The sequence below is a fragment of the Myotis nattereri genome, assembly GCF_964212035.1.
Source record: "Myotis nattereri genome assembly, chromosome: 5".
Classification (NCBI taxonomy): domain Eukaryota; kingdom Metazoa; phylum Chordata; class Mammalia; order Chiroptera; family Vespertilionidae; genus Myotis; species Myotis nattereri.
In genome coordinates this window covers 51,912,628-51,932,491 of record NC_138080.1, presented here as the reverse complement: position 1 = coordinate 51,932,491, position 19,864 = coordinate 51,912,628, and the positions used below count along the sequence as shown (strand labels likewise).

Sequence of the window (19,864 nt, the reverse complement as noted above, 5' to 3'; positions counted from 1 at the left end):
TTAAATCCCTCCACTCTGGTGCCATATCAGGGCATTTCCAAGGTACCACCTGAGGGCATCATCCTTGCTGTTTCATGGTTCTCTCCAGTATCAGCATATCTCACTTCCTCCAGAGTTCTGTTCAGATGGCATCTCCTCAGATAGGCCATCCTTGACCACTCTATCCGAAGAGCAGCCACCCTCAGCTGCTATTCCATTAGCCGGGTACTTTGTCACTGCTGGACAATAGCGATTTGGGAAATTATTTGTTTATTTCATGTCTCCTCCACACTAAGCTTAATGAAACCACAGCACACTCTCTAGTCCAATGCTAGGCAAGCACGTACTAATAAATATGACAATATTTATTTTGCAGGGGTGTTGCAAGGCATTACATGTGGGATATACACATTAGGAGCCCCAGAAATGGTAGCTTTTATTGTTCCTGGAATGTTTCCCAATGCCCCAAAATAGAAAGTTCCCATGTTAGTGCTACAGGGCCGGAATTCCCTTACTGGGCACTTGGGTTGGGCATTCTCTTGGCTGGCACTGCCCTGAGCTCCAGATTGGTCTCTCCACCCCCTGAACAAGCCATGTTACCAGCTCTGGAAAGGCAGGTTTTGTTTAGACAGAAAGCCATGCAGATGAACAGGCAACAAATAATACCAGGAGTACCATTTTTAAAAGCATGTGACAATAAGGATATTTTTTACAAATGGAAAAATAATTTGAGCAATTTCCAGTTTCTGAAATCACAATCTCTGCATTTTTCTCAGAGGGGCCTATATCTTATTTTCTTTGTTCTAATGAAAAGGATGTTTGATTTATTCATCCTTTTGAAATTAATATAACGTTCCACACATTATAAATATTTAGATGCAGGGATTCCTGCATCTATTAGGCCATCACAGCTGGCAGGACTAGAATCGTTTTCATTTGTATGGTGTATAATGTGTGTAAAAAGACTAGAAATTCTATAGCTGTCAATATGTTTCAGTTTTAACCTGTATCTACCTATGAAAACTTATACATGAAGAGGAAAATATGTGTGAGTCATCTAAATATCTGCCATTGTGTAAACATAACTTAAAAATACAGACAAATAAAAAACAAACAAAACCTCTCAGCTTTCTTTTGAATGGGGTATTCATCCTTTCCTGGGACATACATGCCAGGGCAGTAAAGGAACATCCTTTTCTTTACTGATGGATTTTACATGTATTGAATTCTGAGAGTTTACTTCCTTATCCATTCATTTAAATGTAACAACTATTTATTGTGTTCACTAATTGTCAGTCTTGCATGCTATGTTCTTGAGTTAGAAAGAAATAATGTACGGTCTTGTACCTTCAAGTTGCTTACAATTGGTGAACAAATCAAGTGCATATGCAACTAAGAAGTTAAACCACAGGAAATTTACCATTTTAGTAGATCAAAATGATGAATATCTACAATCTCATAAGTTTTAAACTAATCCAAAACAAGGAGAAAACTTCTGTAAGGTCTATTCAAAGTACTGTTAGAACCCAGAGCAGGGCGTGACATATCAGTTCTGCATTGTTTTCTGTTACATTTTGTGTAAAATGTTCCTTAAAATATCAGATTTAATTCTGGCCCCCAAAATTCAAGAGTCTCTTGAAAAGTACTTATTGTGTCTTCTAGCATAAAAATTGACATGAATATGTTCATTTATTATTGCCCTAATAACAAGAAGATAATGGTACTTTGATAGGAAATACTTTGTTAAGATGTATTAAATACACAATTGGAAAGTATTAAAATTAATTAAAGTTTGACATGCATGAATTATAAAAATTTAGGTGATTCTGGCACGCAAAATGCTCTCTCAGGGCCTTTGCCTCAGGTTTGTACAGCAGTCACTGGCCTCTGAAGGACTAACTGGAACACATTGGCAAGGCTACTGAGCTTTGTCTTATTTTCTCTACTGGTGTCCTCCTGCATTTCAAGGGTGTTGTAAAAGTTTGTTATTAACCAAGCTGCTTTCTGTGAAAGATGAATCAGCTAGTGTGATGATCTGTGCAAGAGCAACCTTTATTTTCAGACCTCATCACTACCCTGATTCCGGATGGTTGTCCTGTAAGTTATAGTGTAGAGAGAAGATGAGAGTTTCCTTAAATACACAGAAATGACTCGGAACTGTACTAATGCATGAATTTTTCTTGATCTTCTTTGATTCTGTCACATGCATTTCTCTTTAAGTTTTTATTCAGGAAAGAAATCTACTGTATTCCTTATAATTGAGCTGTGCCCAGACTAATGGTCATTTAATTGAATAAGTTTTGAGTATTTCTGAAATTAAGTTCTAGATTTTCCAATAATATAATAATCATTCTCTTTTGCTGTCTTTGTGCATAATTTTCAAGTTTAATCAAGCTTCCACTAATTAATCATGAGTGTATGTGTGAATGTGTGATGTATGTATGAAAGGGGGGGGGGGAGAGAGAGAGAGAGAGAGAGAGAGAGAGAGAGAGAGAGAGAGAGAGATGGGTGACAGTTAGGTCCCACCCACTCCTTTATTTATTTTTATTTTAACTGTATTATCATTTAAATAATTCAGTTTTCAAGATAAATTAATTTTACTTATACTGTGCTTTAAGTAATTTAAGAAACTTTTAAATTTATACTAAATTTAACTAGATTTATCAACATTTTTTTGCATTGAACATTTATTAAAATATAAATGCTATTTTTGAAAAGTAAAATCATTATATAGTTGAATAACCAATTGATGTATTAATATCTACAATGTGGATTCATTCTAACACCGTATATCTTAAATGCATTAAATTTGGTACACTTCTCTGCTGGTTTCATGTGGTTCTTCTATTAAAGATTAGAGAACAAAGCCTATCTGTTGCTACTAAATTAATCGTGATGTATTGAGATCTGGGGAAATAGCATCTGTAAGGTACTTAGCCTTCCCACAGCAAGGAATTATATGAAAAGTATGGGGTAATTTAATTACTAATATCCATATCATTCTCTGTGATTCTTACTGGAACCTATTTTTGATGTACTGTTCTATAGTAAAACCAAGGCAACTTACAGAAGGCATTTGGGTAAAATTCTGCCTAGATGAAATTCAATAAAAAGTTATGGAGAACAATAGCAGAAAAACCCAAATTGAGGGTCATTTTACAAAATACTCTACCGGTGTACCAGAATATACTCCTCTCAACAGGTCATGCAGAACAAGGAAGACTAAGAAACTGTTACCAAAACTAAGGAGATGTGACAACTAAATGTAACATATCCTGGATGAGATCCTGGAATAGAGAAAAGACATTAGTATAAAGACTGGTGAAATCTGAACAAAGTGTGGAACTTAGAAAATAGTAATTATTAGAGTTGGTTTCTTAGTCTTGACAAAAGAACCGTGGTGCTGTAAGATGCTAACAATTAGAGGAAACCAGGTAGTGGGTATAAGAAACTCTCTATAGTATCTTTAAAATTTTGCTGTAGGTTTTAAAAAATTATTCCAAAATGGAAAGTTTATTAAAAAACAAACACAGAAAATATTAATGTTTTAAAACTGTATTTCCAAACTTAACCAACATTGGATTCAAATCCCATATAGAAATGGCAATCTTAACAGCAAAAATCAATTCAATTTTGTTTTTGTTTTTTTTGTGGTGTGTCTGGAGCAATTTCATGTGTTATGTCATTTGACCATGCCATAGCTTTGTGATGTAAAAGGAGAGCAAATTCAGAAGAAAAACATTTCTAGTCCAAGGTTTCTTAAATTTTTTTTTTTTAAATCACACTTTAACTATTTGCCCCTGGGGGTTTAAAAGAGGCCACTTTCAACACAGAGTGCAATCTGCCTACTCTATTTATTTAGGGAGAGTCAACATTCAAAGTTATCTAGTGAGGGTTCCCATTTACCTTGGGTCACTGTGCTTTTTAAGTTACCAGTAGATGAAAACCTAGATGAGGAACTGGGAGATGAGAGTGATGGACAAGGATAATGGATTTTCATTTGGGAAACACATTTTTGATCCAATTGAAGACTTGATTATATGCCATGATCCTGAATTCTTCTGTCCCTCAAATATTTCCCAATGAACTGAGATGAGCAAGAGCTTGAAATTGTGCCGGCCAGCCTTCCCGAAAGGCTTTCAAACCTGATACGAAGGAGTGTTCTACAGGCCAATGATCAAACCTATTTTTAAAATATGTTTTAACTGATTTTGAGAGATGGGGAGAAAGTATAGAGGGGTACAAATATTGATGAGAGAGAATCATTGATTGACTGCCTCCTATACTCCCCATACTGGAGACTGAGCCTCAACCTGGGCATGTGTCCTGACCAGGAATTGAACCAGGGACCTCCTGACTCATAGGTTGACACTCAACCACTGGGCCAACCTGGCCAGGCAATCAAACCTATTTTTAATGTTCATAATTGACCATGACTACAGGACATTTGAGCCAAAGATCATGTTTACAAGGAGGCCAATAAGTACCTGTCCATCTTTAGTTTGTTTGTTTTCCTTATAAGAAGAAAAATATTAATAGTCTTATGTTATGTAGATAATTATTGGAAACTGATTATGATTATATACACTTTTATGGAATCAATTAATTCTGATAATTTCTCTGTCCCAAAATAATTTGTGAAATGTCTCTCTCAAGAATTAATATAATCCAGTTTATGCTCTCTGACCATAATGCAATAAATTTAGATATTCATTAAAAATAGAGTTTTACGAGCTACAAGCTTTGGAACCAAATGATATTCACTTTAAAATCCTTGGTTTAAAAGGAAATCAAGAAAAATTATAAAGTACTCAGATTGTGGATAGTGCTGAGTGCAAGAGTAAGTACAACGAAGACCTTAACAGTGCTTCTCAAAGTATTTGTGGTAAAGGACTAGTTTTGTTAAATTTCTAACCAATCAAAGTACTATTAGATTATAAAATTAAGTTAAGTACTAGAAAAATGAATTTAAAAATTATATAAAAATATAAGCCCAAATTTTTATTACTAGGTTCCAAAGACATAAAATTATATTTTATGTAATTTAAATATAATTAGAACTAAGATAATTTAGGAAAAATCTTCCTACATGGTTATTTTCTATTATTTTTTTATTTTAATATAGACCAGTAACAAAGAATTTGAGGACAAGCATTCTGAGTAACACTGATTTTTTTTGCACAATACTATTTATATAATTTAAAAATACATAGCTCAAAAGAAAAATTTACAATTTATAAAAATGCATACAAATAATGAAACACATCAAATCTATTGGACTGATTATTTATTATGGGAAGAAGGGAAGAAATGAAAAAAAATCAATCAAGAGAATAACTGAGCACAGATGAATGAGAATGGTGAATTAGGAGTATGGCTAACTCAACATTTATGTCTGAGGGACGGACACACACATACAGAGAGAGAGAGAGAGAGAGAGAGAGAGAGAGAGAGAGAAAGAGAGAGAGAGCGCAAAAAAGTTATATGAAAGTCTTTCCTATACTCTTGGTCTCTTTGTCACTAACTCATTATTTTCCATCTTCTTTAATTCATCTGATTATCATTAATTTTTTCTCCCCTCTTTTTTTGGGCTACATCAAACCAGTAAGAAATCAGCAGGTAGATATATTTTCCTCGGATTAAATGTGTACTTTGTTTTTCACTCTTATCATCTTAATACACCAAAGATACCTACTATAAATGCCTTGGCTAGTTTACACTGGTTAGAGTCAGAGTCTATGAATTTTAGATCTTGTAGAGATCTCAAATATGTTGTCTATATTTGCATTTCTTCATTTCCCACTCATTTTAAATCCACCCACAATCTGAAATAGTGTCTTTATATTGTAACTACTAAACAGAAGAAGGATTGAAAAAAAGGTATACACTTCAGAGGTAGATTTTAAAATCCTGACATTTGTCCAATGAATGATTACTCCTGTCTGGTGATTAAAGGACTCTGCCCTGTAGCTGCATGACCCGAAGTCATGGTATCTGTACATCTGTACCAGTCCCCTTCTTTTTGGAAGCTTCCTTCTGTATGTTTTTTAAAGTATGTAACTGCACACATTGCTTTGTACTCAGCTTGCCTATTTGCACTCAGTAGTGACTGGAGGAGTTTTTTTGTTTTGTTTTGTTTTGTTTTGTTTTTATGTCAAGGAAGTAAAAGGAAGGGTTGAATAAGAGTTATTTGTGATTTGCGCTCTGAAGAAAAATAATCTATGTCTCTGAGATCCCAAACTGTTTCACTTAAAAGTTGATTTCTAAAAGTTGGTTTATCAAAATAATGGAGACATGATCCATTTGCATTTGGACGTATACCCCATGCTTTAATTCTTAAACTGTAGCCCTTCAATGTTTAGCACTGTACATTAATAACTAAACAAGTAGAATTCTGACGTTCATCTGTTTTTCTCTACCTCATTGGCTTTTTAAAATAACTTCAAAATTAATATGTACTCATTATACCAAGTCAAGCAGAGTAGGGTGTATAAAGAGAAAGTTAGAAGGCCTGTCATACCAGTCAATGTGTATTACCCACATGCAAACCAAATATGTACTCAGGACACCAAGAAGAACAGGGAATTCCAAAATGTTTTTGAAAAGTGTTATAAGTGATATTTTCGAAGGAGCATTGGACAAGTGACCTCATGGGGGAGGGTAGGAGGAGAGAAACTTTTAGATTCCTTTATATTTATTTTGTGTTAAGTACTTTTATTAAATTTTACATTATATATTGGTTGGGGGAGAATAATATGTACAAATAATGCATAGGTGTCAAAATTATGTTTTGTTTAAAATGTATATGCACATACACTTTTTATATTACCATTGTAGAATTATTTTTCACCTTAAAGTTTCACTTATTGTATAAATGTTTCCATGTTCATGCTGAGATTTAATGCTTATTATGTAATCACTGTTTTCTATTCCATTGTACTAATAAACTAACTTGCTTGTGCATTCTTCCACTGCTAAATAATTTATAAATTTCCCACTGTTAAGTATAGGGCTATATTCATATTGCTGAGATCTTGTCGACGGTCTTTTCTTTTTCAAAAATAATTTTCTTGGCCTAATTCACTGGCATGATATTGTTGCATCAAAACTTATTTATATAACTCTGCCTATCTACGATCAAATTTCTCACCTATAGGCGTTTGCAGGGTAGACTATGCACTCTGAGTTTAGAAGTAGTTTGAAGCATGACAAGGTTGGGGCAGGCAAGGTTAGAGGCACTGTGGGGGGCAGGAAGAAGGTGACTGCCCCAACCTGGCAAGAGATGTTGTATATCCCATTTAGAATGTGTAGAGCAGCGGTTCTCAACCTGTGGGTCGTGACCCCTTTGGGGGTCGAACGACCCTTTCACAGGGGTCGCCTAAGACCATCAGAAAACACATATATAATTGCATATTGTTTTTGTGATTAATCACTATGCTTTAATTATGTTCAATTTGTAACAATGAAATTGGGGGTTACCACAACATGAGGAACTGTATTAAAGGGTCACGGCATTAGGAAAGTTGAGAACCATTGTGGTAGTGTGTGTATATATAAAAGGAAATGAATATAATAAACCTTTAGGAGGTAGATTTAACAGGCTTAATGACCAGGGGAGGGAGGAATAAGGAAGACAGGAGGATGAGTTATGGTTTTTTTGGAACGTGAAACCAGGATAGAATAGGGCAGTTTTGGAAGAGAGGGAAGTACTATGGTGCGCTATATCCCCAATATCCAGCACCACGGCTAGTACAACAATAGCACTCAATAAATGTTAGTTGCAAGGATGTTTCATGGATACATGAATTAATGAGTGCTGCAAATAGTGAATAGGCATTCCTATTTCCCAAAGCCCCACAAGTACCTGGTTGTCTCTTTCCTGTTGTTATTTCAATAGGATATTGAAAATCAGGACTCATGAGAACAAGAAAGCAAGAGGATTAGGAAAGAAATTGCGGAAAAGAAGAGAATCCAAAGCTAAAGCTCAGGATTTCAGAACAACCTGATCCTCCCCTCCTAGAATTAATCAATTACTTTACAAGGTCAATTTGAGGTAGACTTAACTACTCCTTTCGGAAAGCTGGTCCTCCCCAATCTCTGGCTGCTAACTCAATATTCCTAGATTCAGAATGAAGTAATGGCTCCAATCCGCTGAATCTCAGTGAGAGACTGATTTAGATTGTTCCTTAAATTTCTCTGCTCTGATTTCAAGTCCTTTCAGAAAGCCCACAGGAGTCTGTAACCAAAGGTTCTAGTGGGAGAATTCCTGAACAGCCTTATGTCTCCAGCTATGCTTTGGGGATTCTGAAACTTAGTTATGTGATTGTAACTTGGGTTTATATTTTTATATCAAATTTTGTCACGTTCAGTTACTGCATTTTTCTATCTTTATCTTATATCGCCTGGAGGGCAAAAGCCATGATTTCTATTTTTTTCATATACTTCCCCAAGAGGCAGGTTTAAGGTTTGGTGTAAAGTGAGCAAGTACTGATGATTGCCAAACTATGATTACTAAATTGAAAGAAATAAATGGCACCATGTATTTAGTCTTAGGAAACACAATGTTTATTGAAATGGCATGTAGATAAATTATCACCAACATAAAACAGTTAGTGGAGTTTTCAACATGGGTTCTTTTTTCTCTTAAAATGAAGTATGGCTTTATGAGTCCATTGTCCCATATGAAAAATATTATATTTATCATTCAGATAAAGTCCTTTAAAAAAGTAAATTCACTTTTGAAATGGTCTTTTAAACGTCTCCAGCCTATGACCAAAACAAAAATACATTAAAAACATATAATTGTCTCCATTTAAAAAGAATTAAATATGAATAATTAGGGGTGATACATTTGGAAAAATACTTAGGCATTTGAAATGCTAGAATTTACTCCTAATTTTACTAAAATTTACTAATTTTATTAGTATGTACTAAAATATTTAAGGCATAATTTTTAAAAATTACCAAGATAAAACAACATGTAGTCATTAAAATGTAAAAAAATGTGGCAATTATTTCATATATACCTAGGACATATGCTAAAATGTTATCTCATCAAATAAATAAATTGTAAATAATTCAAAGCTCAGTAATTTGGGAATACAATCCAAAGTAAGTTATAATTTCCATTTAAGGTTAAGTATCCTTAATATCAGACAAAATTGATAAATATGGTAAGAGAAAATGAGAAAGAACTTTCAGAAAAGTTTCTGAAACATTGTGGGTTAATAGAAATGAAAAATTCATTCTCAGAGTAAAATGATTTATTCCGTTTCTATTTCAACATGGTGCTCTGGTCTGACCTGTTTGGATCCCCCAAGGTGGTGCTGCTGCCCTTCCCCTATGTTGATTCTGTTGAATGGAATTATCTTCATGGTGGTTTTCTTCATGGAATACCAACGAGATTTCCAAGTGGCCCAAATAATGCCATTATCATAGCCATTTGGTGTAGATGTCTTTGAGTAAGTGCCACCTAAGACAAATTGGACATGTCATTGCTCTTGGATTTCCTTACCTCAGAGAGTCTATAAAGAACTGTCATTTATAATGACCATTGTCACATCAAATTTATAGTGTTATCAACTAACTGAAAATATCCCTAAAGATCACTAAAATCTCAATTTTTATTCATAATAAATGGATTATTAAACAACTAGAGGCCCTATGCACGAAATTCGAGCACTTGTGTGTGGGGGACCCCTCAGCTTGGCCTGCACCCTCTCATAGTCCAGGAGCCCTTGGGGGATGTCCAACTGACAGCCAAGGTGAGTGGGCCTAAGCCATCAGTCAGATATCCTTAGTGCTGCAGCGGAGGTGGGAGAGGCTCCCACCACCACCGCTGCACTTGCCAGCTATGATCCCGGCTTCTGGCTGAGAGGCCCTCCCCCTGTGGGAGCACACTGACCACCAGGGGGCAGCTCCTGCATTGAGTGTCTGCCCCTTGGTGGTCAATGTGCGTCATAGCAACCTGTCGTTCCCTGTTCGGTTTATTTGCATATAAGCCTTTTATTATATAGGATCCCTTACATCTGTGTTGTACTTTCTGGTCACATTCACACTTTAAATATATTCACTATTAACAGGGCTAGAATCCCAGGTTCCCCAATTGGTGTCTTTCCCTGAGCTTAGTCATCCTGACTCAGCTATTATGGACCATCTTTCTTCAAGGAGGTTAGAATGGCAAGAATCACAGTTCCTGATCAGATGATCACAAGTTATCTGAAAACACAATTGTAATGGAAAGTATGAGGGACTTTAGAAAATAGTCTGGAATGTTATTTCACATCTCCATTAGAAAGTGGAGATTAGGTTGATTTGCCTTCTCCTTGTCCATAAGCACCAGTTCTCATGTAATTTCCTAAGGGAATATTTGACCCAAGCTGATAATTAGGTGTTTTGTTTTGTTTTTAATGTTGTGAAGCCTGGCTGGTGTGGCTCAGTGATTGAGTGTTGACTTATGAAGCAGGAGGTCACAGTTCAATTCCCAGTCAGGGCACATGCCAGGGTTGCCAGCTTGATCCTCAGTGTGGGGCATGCAGGAGGCAGCCGATCAATGATGCTCTCTCATCATTGATGTTTCTATCTCTCTCTCCCTCTCCCTTCCTCTCTGAAATCAATAAAAAAAAATATTTTTACAAAATGTTGTGAAGACCAAAAGGTAAATGTAAATCATTTTAAAGAGGAATTTAGGACAATGTCATGAGGAGGTAAGATTGCTCATCTTAATGGATCTTTTTGCATCAGTAGAGCTTCCCCACACAAAACGGTTGGGTAGTAACAACAGTTAGTAAGTAAAATCAGTGTTCATAACTACCCCAGCCTTAGAGCAAACTATAGCTTGCCTTCCCCCATCCTAAAGTCTACCAGCCATGGGCAAACTACGTCCAGCGGGCTGGATCCGGCCCATTTGAAATGAATAAAACTAAAAAAAAAAAAAGAAAAAAGACTGTACCCTTTTATGTAATGATGTTTACTTTGAATTTATGTTAGTTCACACAAACACTCCATCTATCTTTTGTTCCGGCCCTCCAGTCCAGTTTAAGAACCCATTGTGGCCCTCGAGTCAAAAAGTTTGCCCACCCCTGGTCTAGACTCAGAGGCTGGACTCTTCTCTCAAGTTTCCATGGACCCCTACCCTTTCCAAGAATTTCCAGCTCTTCACTCCATTCCTCCAGACACTGGCTTACTGCTCATTGGTTATATCTGATACACCGCTCAGCTGACACAAGCTAATGTGTTAACAAGCATAAATATGGTAATGTTGGTCCATCCAGATCATATATATGTAAATTTGGAGGAGATACCATAACCCAAAATGTCAACTCTGATGGTGGTCATTTCAGACGCAATGACAAACCACTGGCGATTTTACAGCAGGTGGATTTCTTGTTGAGGGACCAATTTGAGGTATAATCACAGTATTATTCAATTGTGATTTAATATCAAGAACTAAATTGGCATGAAGTGAGAGAAAGAAAGGAGATTGATACTCTTGTTAATGTATGACTATTTGTCCTTTATTTCAGTGTTGAAGTGTTATTTCTGCCAGTGTTATAAATGTGTGATAGACCCATCCTGTTAAATATAACAACATTTTGGAAAGCATTCGTGTAAATATTTTGTGTCAACAGAAAAGTTCATTGTTTAGTATCTCTTTACCTCAGTCCTATGTTTTGGTCGTCTTGAGGGTTATAGCTTATATTGAAAAACCGAACGTGGAGTCATCAAGTCTGATGAACCTCCGGCAGCTTTTGAATACTTTCCTGAATCAGGAAGTTCAATTGAAAGGCCTATGACAGCTTCAGACCAAGACATGGCCTTGAGCTAGTTTATTCTTAGTAAAGTGTCATGTGAACTGGGACACTGTATATGTGGCACTCACTCACCTTTGACATGCTTCCAGTGTAGTGTAATTGCATTTGTTACTATATAGCTTCTTTGTGCAAATGCAATTTTTATACTGAAAATACGTATTTGTATTGTAATACATTATAAATTTATTATTTAAAAATAGAACTATATAATAAGCCCCCTAATATAATTACTAATTATTTCTCATGTCCTTACGTCTATTTATACCTTTTATTAAAATATAGACTACACACTAAGTCATATAAGTAAGGAAGAAAGCCATACCTTGGTAATAAACTCCATTGAGGTGGCCAGCATGACACTTGTTCATCCACCAGCCAGATCCATCCTGTTCAGCACAGTTACCATCAAACTTATCATTGTCATTGTCCCAGGTACTGAACTGCATGCCATTGTGGGATGTGAAAAACTTGTCACTAGGATCATCGCCAAAATCAAAGCCATCAAAGGCATCTCCAGCATCTCCATTCATGAAGTAGCCATACTTCAGGCGGTATTTGTCAGCTTCATTCCCCACACTGAACATGGAATAGTCTGCAGTACTATAAAGAAATAGAGATATCATATCTTGAGCCTCATTGGGGATCTCAAAAGGTCCCTCTCCTATAGAACAGTTGTTTGCTGCTTAAGTCTCAAATGTGTTCATTGAATGAACTCTTCTGCAAATTTGATAAGAGGCAATGGCTGTATGAACCAGTTCAGTGCTCATCAGCACCACCCAGGATGGGTCTAGAAGCCTATAGGATCCTAATATCAAATCCAGATGTGTGGATGAATCTGATTAACTTTATATTTTCACTTTTATCTAAATGGTTAGCATTGTTCATACAGTCATCAGAAACCACAGTAATTAGCTGACAGTGCATGACCATCAGTGCACCAAAGGAACTACACCCCCTTTAGCTGTTCAATCTGAAGGGTGAGGTCCCGTGGGATTTTTCTTTCCTAAGGCAATGTGGTCATGGCAATAAGGATGGCTTCCTAGAGCATCACATAAAAAAAATGGTCCCTGTGTGGCCCACAAAACATGAGCTGGGGGATCAGAGAGAAGTTCTCCCCTGAAAAAAAATATGAGTGAGGGCCAGAATTCTATGGAGTGCATAGAAGAATGAGCCATAGTATATGAACAGAGTTTTCCAGAAAATCACTGATCTCCAATACTTGTGAAACTGGAGATATTCTCACAGGAGCATGTCTATGGTAGTTTCTGGGTGAAAATTAAATAAGTAAAAATACATGTTTGGATATAAAAACATATTTCATTATTTCATAGACATAAAAAGAGGGTTGGATATTTCTCTGAATTTTAATTAGGTGTACAATGAATGCTCAAAGCCCCCAGATAGCTCTGAGCATAGAGGGGCTCTATCTCACCAAAAGAGCTAGCTGATTTAATTTCAGCCAGGAAATCTGAAGAGGCTGGATTGGCTTTTCAACCAGCACAGTCTTAACATGATCTGTAGAGTCAAACTACTTTAGTTCAAATCCAACCTTAACTGTATACCAGCAATGTGACCTTGGGAAAGTTAACCTGGAATTAACAATATTGCCTGCCTCATGAAAGAGTTATTAGGACTAGATCAAATTATAATTTCATGCTCGATTCCTATTAAATGTTAAATGCTCAGTAAATATCAGCAATGATTCTGTGTGGTTCGGGGTAAGTAGATTGTACCAAAATACTCAGGTCCAGCCTGGAGGGGACCCATCTCTTTGGGCTGCCCAAGAACCAAAATGACTTGTGGAGGAAATGGCTGGATGTGTTCTTTGCATTTGTGAAGCTGCCAGTGGTCTGTTGATGGTTGGAAAATGCACATTCTAGACAACACAAAGCCTTTTCTAAACGTACGCGATTCTGCCATTCCAGTCCTCTAACTCCACTCTTAATACATATGGGATGGTAGACTGTGTGGTTATCAAATGCATCTTCTCATTCCCCAGCCAAAATTCTGTGGTGCCCGTAGGAGACAGATGTCCAAACCCTTCTTTGTATTGGATCCAGTTTTTCTTGAAATCCTCACTGCCATCAAGCCTCTAATTACACACATGCACAGGCAAAAGGAGAGAACAGATTATCAGTGTGCATAAAGAAAACGGTATAAACATTTGTTGAAAATACGGAGGGTATGATCCCATCATTTACTAACTAGATGACCTTGGTCAAGCTGCCTCAGATTCCTCATCTGTCAAATAAGAATAATGATCCTTACTTCTAGAGTTATTGCAGGGATTACACGAGGGAATGTTGGAGAAATACTTAAAGAGCGCAGGGCACAACTCTAGATTAGTGGTAGTTTTTAAAAGACACCTAGAGGACTTCAGAACTCCAGCGGGTCACTGCTGATTCTTGTACTGATGGTGGAAAGGTCAACTCATTGCTCAATTTGTCTGCCAACCAGCACTTCCACCCCCCAAGCCCTCTGAGCGCCGCCTGCAGGATTACTCGTAAAGGTGGTCAGAGGTAAACAGAGAGAAGGATTGCGGCAACTGCCAACCCAAAGCTAAATACAATTGGAAACCAGTAAGCACTGCTTGTTCCAAAGGAGTAGGATCATTCAGATTTACTCCAGTAAAGTATGCAACCCTTAAACAAAGCTTTTCTTCATTTAAAAGAAACAAAACAGAACAAAACAAAAAGCTATACAGTAGTCTTTCCTTGTGGTCATTGCACAAAATGAGTTCTGCTTTTAGAAGTTTGACACTCAGTGGTGGTTTTTACAATTCAAGATTTCAACTTCAATAACTTTTTCCTACTCTCTGTGGGGCATTTTGTCACTATGATTCTGTGACTACGTGCTATCACGTATCGACAATGGCAGTGCCAGCATAGTATCCAGTCAAAGCACAGACTCTGAAATAAGACCGCCTGGGTTCCAATCCTGACTCTGTTACTTACTAGTTAGTTTTGTGATCTTGGGTAAGTGACTTTACCTCTGGTGCCTAAGTGTCCTCCTCTGTAAATAGAGGTAATAATTGTACCGACCCCACAGGGAAGGTGTGAGGATTCATGGAGTTGATGTTCACAAGGTGCTTAGAAAAGTATCCAGCCTAAGGCTGATGCTTATTTGAGTGTTTATTAAACACACAGGGTGAGGGGGGACATACCTTCTGAAGCACAGTCCATCCATTTCCATTTTTTTCCATTTCACAGTAGACTAGGAACTGCTGCTGAGTTGTCAGAGGTTTGATAAAGTAAAGCCCACTCTCTTTGCCTCCCTTATTGGCAATATCTTGACAATCTGAAGAAGACGAAGAAGCCTATACTGTGGTCTGAAATCCGGGTAAGACTGTTCCAGCCTTGAACATGGGCTTTTAGCAAGTTGTAAACTATTCATTTCCCGCAAAGCATTGTCTTACTTCTCACATCATCATTCCTTTCAAACTATTTTTAGCTACTCAAGCAAAGTCCAAGCAATTGGATACAATTAGACTCAATGGCTAAGCACCTTCAAAATTATTCCAATGCATTCTAAAAGATGAAATCTCTTTTGCTTTATATATTAATCCCCACATCAAAGTGTCACTTACCTTTCCCTGTTATATCGTGTATTTTGACTGTGTCTTTGCAAGGCTCTTGACACTTTGCTTCAAGCTGGACTACTTTCTGTTTTAAGGTAGCGATCTTCTGATTATTTGAATTATATATGTCCTTCAAAAATCTACAAGCGGAAGAATACCCTTCAGAGGTGTAATTTTGTATTTTCATTTAAAAATACTACCTTATCTTTTTGAGAATTACTTCCTGACAAATAACTCCATTTCTTGGGAAAACTGTAAAATTCTGTTACTTAATTGAGGCGAATTAAAATTCTAAGCTTTCTGGAAAAGAAAATAATAAAGTTCTTGTCCTTAAGCAATGCCATTGTCATTAAACAGTGGCCAGTCTGATTTTTACCATCTCTATCAAGGGCAGCAGATGACGACCTAATGGAGTGAAGAGCCTGGCTAACGGGAGAACTGCCTGAGGATCGTTCTTAGGACTGGATATTCTTAGGGAAGAAAAGGCTCTGCTCAGGGATTCGCATGTGATGAATTATGCTTTCCACTGTGGACCTGCTGAGGACTGTTTGAGGTCTACAGTCTATAACTTACATGGAGAAAGTATCTGGGTGTTATCTTACATATATATTATAGAACAACAGACACTTCCTGACCTTCTCAATGTTTCTATTTACAGATCTTTGGGAAAAGGCTGGGGGAAGTGAAAAATCCTGCTTTTGTAGTTGTTCACAGGCTTGTCTGTGCATATTCAGGGATGGTAGAACACGGTCTACAGTGCACAGCCTGGTGTACCTTTTGGTGAAGAAAGATAGGAAAAGTACCCGACCACTCTTTTTCTTTACTGCACCTTAGAAAATTTCTGCACAATAGTCTCTTTAACTTCAATGATGGGCAATACTAGTGTAACTTATAAATTGGACAACAACAGTAATTATGGCCCTCTGGTAACGGAAAGAGGAGAAATCCCTCCTGCCCACTTCTCCGTAGCCACCATTTCTCACTATTTTTTATGCTGCTTTGAACACAGTTTAGTTTAAAAAAAATTTTATTTTTGAGGAAAAAAACTAAAACTGTATCTGAGACCCTGAGTTCAGGAAGTTAATGAGTCCCTGGGAAGTTATTAATCGAGACATTTTGCCTTCAAGGGAAGGGAGGAGAGAACATAACGGCACAGTCACTGTGCCGTGATCCGCACATAGCTTTGTAATGTTTGTCACACTTCGTCTCTTAACTCTTCCTATACCCTTCCTATGCCTCTGCTTGCTATCACCTCCTACCAATTTGTTGACAATCTTATAAAGAGATTCTTAGTTTCCACACCCAAACCCCCATTTGAATGTGTGGTGTAAGACAAATGGGGATGAGGGATCATTTTCATACATGGGGTAATAGCAGTATTTGGAGACATCTAGAACAGCTTTCTCCCACATGATTATTAAAAAGCAATTATAACCCAGTGCAATACATATTGCACTCAAGATGCTATCTCCACTGAGTTCCAGATGGCCAGGCATAATGACAATTAAATATCAAAAGTGGGGGAAAAGTTAATTCCACTGAAGTTTGCAATATTAAGTAAAAACTAAATCACTCTTGGAGAGTAAGTTAAAACGAAAATGCACCCTGGCTGGTGTAGCTCAGTGGTTACAGTGGCAGCTTGCGCACGGAAGGGTTGCAGGTTTGATCCCCAGTCCCAGTTGGGGTGTGTGTAGGAGGCAACTAACCAATGTGTCTCTCTCACATTGATGTCTCTCTCTCTCTCTCTCTCTCTCTCTCTCTCTCTCTTCCTTCCCCTCACCTCCCTCCCTTCCACTCTCTCTAAAGAACAATTGAAAAAATATCCTTGGGTGAGGATTAACAACAACAACAACAAAAATGCTTACCGTGCCCTAACTGGTTTGTCTCACTGGGTAGAGCGTCAGCCTGTGGACTCAAGGGTCCCAGGTTCGATTCTGGTCAAGGGCATGTGCCTTGGTTGCGGGCACATCCCCAGTAGGGGGTGTGCAAGAGGCAGCTGATCGATGTTTCTCTCTCATCGATGTTTCTAACTCTCTATCCCTCTCCCTTCCTGTCTGTAAAAAATCAATAAAATATATATTTTTAAAAATGCTTACCGAATACTTGATTCATGTGATATAATCAATGCTTCAAATTTCATAATGTCTTCCGTCATTTTCTGAGATTCCTTAATAGAAGCTTCTATCCTATCTGTAATATGAGATCAGAGACAGAAATGTTTAGGCGAATGGAACCAGTGAAACGACAGCAAAAGAACTTTACAAATTATCTTCTCAGTCAGTGGTATTTAGTTCCTCACCTGACTTCGGTAGGCCATCAGTACCATAGAAGCTTTGGATTTTTCTGATCAGTTCTTTGGCTTCTGATGTGTTGTTTTTGATATTACGTAAGGTTTCTTCCACAGACTGTAGATCCTGGTCTACTTCGGTTTGGTAATTAAGCAAGAAATCTGCAATGCCACATGTAGTCGGGCAATAATGACCCTGAAAATACAACAACAGAGTGATTTAAAATCTTGATGAAAGCCACACTTAACAATCTATGTATAAAAATAGGTAAAAGCTAGACTATGTTAAAAAAACAAAAACACAGAGTTTAAAATGCCAAATGTTTGTAAGAGAATTCCTTTTATTCCTCTGCCTCTCTGCAATCTACATACAGCAGAAACAAACAAACAAACAAGCCATAAAAATTACTTACAAATCTTTTATCTGAGATGCAGCAGTTGTCTGTGGGGGGAACAAGCTAGAGGAGAAAAATACAGAAATTTCACTAGTTTATCATGTATTTTCTTACTTTTCAGCTTTCCATGTCAAACAAGTATGTCTGTGGAGAAGCATACTTACTGCTAGGCATGTTGAAGAGAGGAATAAAAGAGTGTAGAAGTAGAGAATTAACCTCCGGGGGTGCAAGGACCAACGCATGATGTCCGGGAGCCCTGTATCAGCACTGTGGCCTCTCGGGCTTCAACAGTCCCTTTATGTAAACTCTGAGGATGACCAGGTCTGCCTGCCAGTGGCTGAAGCTGATCACGGGATCTTCTTCCCGGGAGGTGGGGGAAGTCTTTCCCGTCTCTTTTCCCCCCTCATCCTGGCCCCCAACCTATGTTCAATCAGGTTCCCAGATTTTACACACAGGTTTAAGCTCCTCCTTTTGGCCCAGCTCAACCTTTCTCCTCTGCAGCCAATTCATCTGCAAAGGCTAGTGAAGCATTAGCCATTGCTAAGAGGAGGGAGGGACGCCTGGGAGGTTGCATGATGCAACCTCTTCCAGTATTTGGCAGAGAGCAAACACCGAGAGCTGGCCTCCAGCAGAACAAACCCAGCCAGCTGACCTCCATCAGAACAACCCAGCCCAACCTTGAGATGGAGCCCATATTCCAACTCACTGAAAGCTCTTTCTGAGCCCATGGATTAGGACACATAATTATTTTTAACCTGTGGCTATGGCAGGAGGAGACTTTGCTTTCTACCAGGTCCCAATGCGTTAGTATTCCCCGAAACAAGTGACACTGGAAATATATTCCTCCCTGCTCTGTGTTGGCCGTTTTCTTTCTTTTTAATTGAGATGTAATTGACATATCCTATCTAATAATAGCCAAACATGGTAATTGACCATACCTTCGTTACACCTCCCATTGGCTAATTAACAAGATATGCAAATTAACTGCCAACACAGTTGGTGGCTAATTTGCATACTGCAGGGAGGGACAGCGTGAGCCGCCAGCTCGAGCCGCAATCCAGGCTCCTGTGGGCAACACCAGGAGCCGCCTGCCTGCGGCCCGGGACCCCATCTGGTTCCAGGCCGCAGGCACGCCGGCCCCGCAAGCCCCAGGAGCTGCTTGCCTGCTGCCTGGGATTGGATCAGTCCCACGCCGCTGGCAGGCCCCAGAAGCCCCAGAAGCCGCCAGATATGGCAGTAACTCTATCAGTAAGCACTCTGAAAGTCAGTGGCATAAATGCACCAATTAAAAGACAGATTATGAGGGTGAATCAAAAACAAAACCCACTTTAAATAAAAAGACACATATAGATTAAAAGTAAATGAATTAAGCTTCAGCCTGTTTTGCTCAGTGGATAGAGCATTAGACCGTGGACTGAAGGGTCCCAGGTTCGATTCCAGTCAAGGGCATGTACCTCAGTTGCTGGCTTGATCCCCAGTCCCTATCAGAGCATGTGCAGGAGGCAACCAATCAATGTGTCTCTCCCTTTCCCTTCACTCTCTCTAAAATTCAATGGACTAATATCCTTGGGTGAAGATGAACAAAAACAAAGTAAATGGATTAAGTAACATTAACGAGATTATAAGAAAAATATATTCCAAATTTTGTTAGTTGTATAATGGTTATGTTTAAATTATTAACACCTAAGAAATTGGGTGAAGGGTACATATAATATGCTGTAGTATTTTATAGGTTTCTTTTACATGTATGAGATTATTTCAAATTAAAATATTAAAAAATTAAAAATTAATAAAATATTAATTGAAATGTATC

At 37.9% G+C, this 19,864-nt stretch overlaps 1 protein-coding gene across 2 annotated transcripts; it reads right to left on the bottom strand.

Moving 5' to 3' along the window:
* Window positions 1-8,524: 8,524 nt before the first annotated feature.
* On the bottom strand, window positions 8,525-18,320 carry FGG (fibrinogen gamma chain; the record flags this gene model as incomplete). 2 transcript variants are annotated; one of them, XM_081093045.1, is made up of 10 exons in its annotated part: window positions 8,525-8,745; window positions 9,282-9,451; window positions 12,115-12,392; window positions 13,700-13,884; window positions 14,956-15,089; window positions 15,379-15,509; window positions 17,466-17,559; window positions 17,669-17,852; window positions 18,070-18,114; window positions 18,216-18,320. In XM_081093045.1, 10 exons carry the CDS (start codon window positions 18,291-18,293, stop codon window positions 8,731-8,733), a joined length of 1,314 nt encoding a protein of 437 aa, XP_080949171.1. In that variant the 3' UTR covers window positions 8,525-8,730. The 2 variants fall into 2 exon arrangements, with proteins under 2 accessions (XP_080949171.1, XP_080949170.1); XM_081093044.1 differs by having other exon boundaries at window positions 8,531-9,451; window positions 18,216-18,293.
* Between the last annotated feature and the right edge of the window lie 1,544 nt (window positions 18,321-19,864).